Source organism: Dermacentor variabilis, chromosome 2 (genome assembly GCF_050947875.1).
Source record: "Dermacentor variabilis isolate Ectoservices chromosome 2, ASM5094787v1, whole genome shotgun sequence".
NCBI lineage: Eukaryota > Metazoa > Arthropoda > Arachnida > Ixodida > Ixodidae > Dermacentor > Dermacentor variabilis.
The window spans coordinates 236,990,989-236,997,192 of NC_134569.1; the positions used below are offsets into that span (position 1 = coordinate 236,990,989).

The window sequence follows — 6,204 nt, forward strand, 5'->3', positions numbered from 1 at the left end:
TAGGCTCTCTTCGTCATTACAGGGCTATATTTCTTGGCTGTTCTTAGTGATCATCCATCACCGACGCCCTGATCATACGGCTGCTCCAGGGATCCTGCATAGACTGCGCTTCTCTGTATTCTTCATCAGCGCAGCTATATACGCTCACTCCAACGTGTGTTCCTCACCTACAACGTGGAGTCTGTAAAAACCGACGTGATAAAAAAAAATTACTGATTACTGGTTGAAAAGAAAACGTGAAGAGAGGTGTTACATATTTGTGTGAGGTGGACGTAGGGCAAAAGTTATTTCACAGTCATTATTATAGTTACATTTCAAAACAAAAATCTGGGACCTCGTTAAGCTCACGTTGTTGGTGAAAACCGAGCACGCTACTGCGCGCCAGGTTTCCCAATAGGAAATCGTCTGGAAAACTCCCCTTAATTTAACGGCTGGTAAACTCCTCTTAAATGCCCTGTTTTGCTCATCACAGCGTTTTAATACACCGCGCCTTACATGCCCTATACCGAGTGCCTATAGAAACATGGAGGCCACAGGGGACGCGCACATTTTTCAACCAAAGCAACGACTGATCCTATGGAAGAAACATCGCCTATCAGGCTCCAAAGGAACTAGTAGATTAGCGGCTAGGTCCTTGCTAGACTAACGAGGAAGGCGTGCTGGCGATAGTTTCCCGTTCCTGGAAAACATCCAAGTGTAATAAAAAACACTCCGGCTATATTTATCTACCCTCTGGTAAGTGGTGATAAAGACTGTAACCCAAGTCGACAACTTTGTCTCAAGGCAGCAATTTTCGTACTTCTCTTGCTGTCAGAAACCAACGTCTTGCAAACCTGTATTTCCTAGGGCAAGCAAACGAATCCGGTCTGGCACTAGCGCAGATAAAAGCGGACTGCTGACACGTGTACGTGAAGCGAAAGTGTACAAAGTGTGTCGGGTGAGCTGTGCAATCGCAGATTGTGCAGCTCACCCGACACAACAGTGGCAGCAACACGGCAGTATAACAAATCTCTCCGGAAAAATAGAGGTCACCACGAGCGCTTTATAAAGAACTGTAACCGAGGCCAGAAGTCACACGCAGCCAGACGTTTTAAGAATACGCACGATGCTCACGAAGTTTGCCTTTCTCGCGGCGACGCTCGTCGTAGTCACCTGCGAACATGACGACGACGCGCTACTCGCCAAAGCTCACAACCAGTTAGCCGTGAATCTGCTGAAGCAGCTTGCGATTCGGGATCCCTCAGCCAACGTCGTCTTCTCGCCGACTAGCATCGCCGCAGCCTTTGGCATGGCCTACGCCGGTGCCCGGGGAAGCTCGGAGAACGAGCTGGCATCCGTGCTCGGTCACACTGCGGTTGGCCTCACAGGCCGAGCAAGAGTGCTCTCTGCCTACAAGAACCTGCTGCAGCTCGCGGCCTCACCCAATGTGACGCTGGATGTGGCTAACATGGTCCTCGCGCAGAACGGCTTGCCTGTAACCGACAACTACAAGCAGCAGCTGCGCGAAGTCTTCGATGCGGAGCTTAGGTCAGCCGACTTCGCCAACGAAGGCCCCAGGGTCGCGGCTGAAGTCAACGCCTGGGTGCGCGACAAGACCAGGGGAAAGATTTCCGGCATCTTGCCTGAAGGTCAGCCGCTGAACATCATCCTGTTCATCCTGAACGCCGTCTTTTTCAAGGGTACCTGGGTGACCAAGTTCGACGTCGCCGACACCGTGAACAAGCCCTTCTTCAACCTCGGAACTACTGAGGTGAGCAAACCGGCGATGCACCTCAGCACACGTTTGTCGCACACCCGTATCGACGCCTTGCACGCGTCTGCCGTGGAAATCCCGTACCAGGGTGGTAAGTTCAGCATGGTGGTCGTGCTCCCGGACACCCCTACTGGTCTTCAGGCACTCAGGGACGGCCTGTCAGTCGCCATTCTCGAAGAACTCGGCAGAAATCTACACAGGAAAGACGTCGTACTCCGGCTGCCCAAGTTCGAGATGAGTCTCACCTACAACTTGGTGCCCGCGATGCAGGCGCTCGGGCTGAACGCCGTGTTTCATCGCTCAGCTGACTTCAGTGGAATCACTGAGGGTACGCCCGTCCACATATCCGACGCCGTGCACAAAGCAGCTGTCGAGGTTAACGAGGAAGGAACCGTCGCGGCCGCCGTTACAGGACTGTCCATTGTCGCTGCCTCGGCTCTGAATCTCCCACCTCCGCCTGTTTTGTTCACCGTTGATCGCCCTTTCCTGTACTACATCAGGGACAAGAACACCAACCGCATCCTCTTCATCGGCGAAGTCCACAGCCTTTAACGCGGGCAATTTTTTTTATTTTGCGTTGGTTGGTTTAGGAATAGTTTTAAAGGACTGAAAAGCGTCTGTTCGTATCCGGGAACCCACAGTCAAATTCCTGCTTCATTTCTCTGTTTTTTTTTTTTTTTTGAACGCCTATGTGCCGCTCCAAATAATGTTTCTAAACAGTTGCGTTGCACAAACCGTAAAGGGGTCAAGGCTGTGTTTTCCTTTTGGTTAGCTGCGAAATGGCGTTGGTGTAGGACGGGAAAAAAGTTGTTTGTCACATCAGTCGCAGCATATTCGCACCACCTGCGGTACTTAGCGCATTTCAATATTCCGTGCGGTCACCAACAACATTCGATTAGTCATAGGCTACCCACTAGCTCCGTCTTTATTTTTTCTTTTGTTTTTCCTCGCCGAAAATAAACGACTACACGGGTATGTACTTATGTCTCATCACAGCACTGCGTCAAGAGAACGCAGACGTGTCTTCCAGTAGACAAAGAGCGTCTGCGAGTGCAGAACTTTTTTCAGCGTGCGTTCTGTTTCTTATTCTGTAAATGTGAGCGGTGTTTCGGGTGCCTGCATGTTGAATAAAGAAGTTGACTGGAAGGTTGGCAACGTGGTTCCAGAGCATAACTTCGGTGATGTTCTCAATTCTTTCAATTACCACCCCATTTCATTACCCTGCGCACATATTGCATACCAGACTCATTAACCAGTTGGAGTCTAATATGATTTTTTTAGAGCGCACAAATGCTTTCCATAAAAATGTTTGCGTGAAACGTAATTAATAAAAATTACTAATAACTCGTTTTCTACATATGCTGCACCATGCTTCAATGGTTCACAGCATTTTTATCGCTTTTGCTAAAGCTTCTGGCCCTGCTTCACATGCACTTTTGTTGAAACGTCTGTTAACATCGATAACAATGTATTAAATTACATAGTGCTTCCTGAGCAACAGCTTCTCGTCCACGACTCGCGACACGGTGCTGATACATCTGGTGTACCGTAAGGATGCGTACTGTGACCCCTCCTTTTTGATATGTTCATAATATTCCTAACGAAATGTCTCAACCGAAGCGTTTAGTTCTCGATTGTATCGTGAACACGACATCGCCGCAATCACCTGCCCATCCACGTCTTTGAACTGTATAATTACCCTATTTAACAACGAGCAAACGTGTACCTAAACATCTTTTTCTTGCGTATTTAATTTCTTTTATCAGCTGCCCACCCCTTATGCAATACCCCCTATCCTGGGAGCCTTTAAGGTAATAAGGTGAAGTATAGAGGGAAAAGGATAAACATTACGACTGTCGTGATATTAAATTTGATATCAGCAACATCGGTAAATGGTGTAGAGCGCGGCACATGAATCTTATTGTTAATAAATGTAAAGCCATGAGAACACGAAAAAACCAATCGCCCTAATATATTGTCACGTACGAGTTTGTGCCGCAGTCGACGAAAGGACGTTGTGAGATAGAGGAGGTTAAAGGGTCTCGTCGATCGGTAGATGGTGTTACCCTGACTACTGAGCTACAACCTCGTAGCAGTATATATTGTAAATACATATATTTTCTACCCCGTAACAATATACAATTATTTGCCTAATGGCTTCCAATTAGCACATGTTAACATAGATAAGCATGTCTGTGTTCATATATCGAGTGATCTATCCAATAATGCACAGGTACCATTTGTTACTAACACTGCCAACTACACGCTTAGTTTTCTTCGTCGCAATTTTTCTCTCGCACCCATACTGCTAAAACTACTACCATACAGAACAATTCATCGCCCAAAACTCGAATATGCCTCTTTTGTTTAGTACACTAACGAGTCACTTAGCAGACGGATCAGTTCAGAACTGCTCCACGCGCTTCCAACTTTTTAACTACTCCCGCCTAGCCAGAGTTTGCCTGATGAAAAAGATGCTAAGCCTTCCATATCTTTCCAGTAGACACCGCACCGCCCGCTTGTACTCCTTTAATATTGTAGGAACAGAAGGCCCACAAATAATTGACATTTATTAAACAGATGACTGCGTTGGTGTAGCGGCTATACCATAGTCGAACTTATATGCCTGATGGCGCTAGTCCAGTCTCTTCTTCCACCGCGGGGCTCTATGAGTACTGTCCACTACATGGCTCCCCCATAGCGATGAAGGCACTGCCGTTGAGCGGTTTAAGTTGTGTAGACGGCACTGCCATAGTCTAGATGAGCTGGCTTTAAGCGGTCGATGGGAATTGTCTCTTCGTGTCCGTTGACAAGAAGTGTGAAAAACATGGCGTCACGCTTGAGGGCTTTCAAGGGACCGTCGTAAGAGCTTGTAAAGGAGTGCGAGTAGCGTCGTGACGGATAAATACATGACTGCTGTGAAGTAAAGATCGGCTCATGTAAACATTCCTGCGGTCGTTACGGATCGGCGGTGGTGTTCATATAACGGTGACCATTGTAATGCGAAGGCGGTCGGCGTAGGATAGTAGGTCAGCAGATGACGGTTCCGAGGCGAACTCGCCGGGTATGCGAAGCGTCGTGCCGGAAACGTGTTCTGCTGAGGAACACTGTGCACCTGCTTTCAGAGCTGTGCGAAGACCTAGTAGAAACAAAGGCAGGCGCTCTATCCATGGATTCATGGAGTCATGGGCACGTAGTGCAACTTTTATTTGACGATGGAAGCGTTCTACCAAGCCATTGGAACTTGGGTGATAAGCTGTCGTTCGTATGTGCGTTACACCCTGAAGACTGGAGAGATCTTGAAAGTGGGACCAGTCAAATTATCTTCCTGTTTCTGTCGTTATGGTGTGTGGTACGCCCGGACTCTGCAGTAATGTGAGAGAGTGGCATTGCTTCAGCCCAGCATGTGAAGCGAGAGTTTAAACAACAGTTTAAAACGTACCCTGTTTACTGCCCCGGTTTGTGTGTTCTCACGCAGAGATCACCATTGAAAATTGGGAGAACCACAAGTGAGGACGCACCGGGTGGTGGAGGTGGTGATGATGATGTAGCAGCAGGCGGGATCAGCCTGGCATACATAGCCGGCAATTGTTCCGCCTGAGCCTCCTATGAGTTGAGATCCGTAGTGTGTCGCCAGGTGTCTGTGAGCCCCGTGTCTCGCAGGAAGGCAATCAGCAGTCTTTGAACACTCTTTCTGATTGGCACTGACTCTCCGGGGAAAACTATATCTTCAACGTTACTGCGCGTAAGACCACTATATTGCACGCTGTCGACCATCGCTTTTCTTTCTGTATCAAATTGCAGACATAGCCAAATGAAATGTACAATGTCGTCGACATCCCCACAGAAGTCACAAAGAGGGAAAGCGCAACGTCCAGTCTTGACACCAAGCCGGGGTCTACGCGGAGTTGGTTCTGATGCGGTACAACAGTGTCGCTTCCTCGCGAGTAAGTCCTGTTGGAATCTCAGCCCTGACGCCCGTTGTTGCAGCTGGGTCGCAAGCCCCAAGGGTAGCGTTGGCCTGGCGGCCTGGGGCACAACTGGAAGCATCCGAAGGTCCTGGCAAAGCATGAGTCGACTGCTAACAGAACAACTTGTTTATTCTATTATCGCATAAGAGCGGGCGGTCAGGTCGACCGAAGTGGAGAGACGGGAGAGCACGTTACTCAACAGAAGAAATCGGAGCCTCTCTTGGCGTCCGGGGGCAGCTGCTTTTATACTCTCGCAGTTGAGGGCAAGAAGGAACGCCTTGATAGACGCGCACGTGACGGCGCCGCTCGGGCACGTTGAGACGAGTAGGTGACGCATCCGCCGGGCCGGCGCCGTCAGACCTCCTCGCTTCACAGTTGGGGGAGCTCCTCTCCCCGGCTGCCGCGCTTCGACAAGCGTGGGCACCAACATGCACACACACACACGCGCGCACACGAAGACACGTGGCATTGGAACATGCC

At 49.2% G+C, this 6,204-nt stretch overlaps 1 protein-coding gene across 1 annotated transcript; it reads left to right on the forward strand.

Moving 5' to 3' along the window:
* The first annotated feature begins 971 nt into the window (after window positions 1-971).
* LOC142573166 (iripin-8-like) lies at window positions 972-2,926 on the forward strand. The gene has a single exon (XM_075682733.1). The coding sequence runs from the start codon at window positions 1,106-1,108 to the stop codon at window positions 2,303-2,305; it is 1,200 nt and encodes a 399-aa protein (XP_075538848.1). The 5' UTR covers window positions 972-1,105; the 3' UTR covers window positions 2,306-2,926.
* The last annotated feature ends 3,278 nt before the right edge of the window (window positions 2,927-6,204 follow it).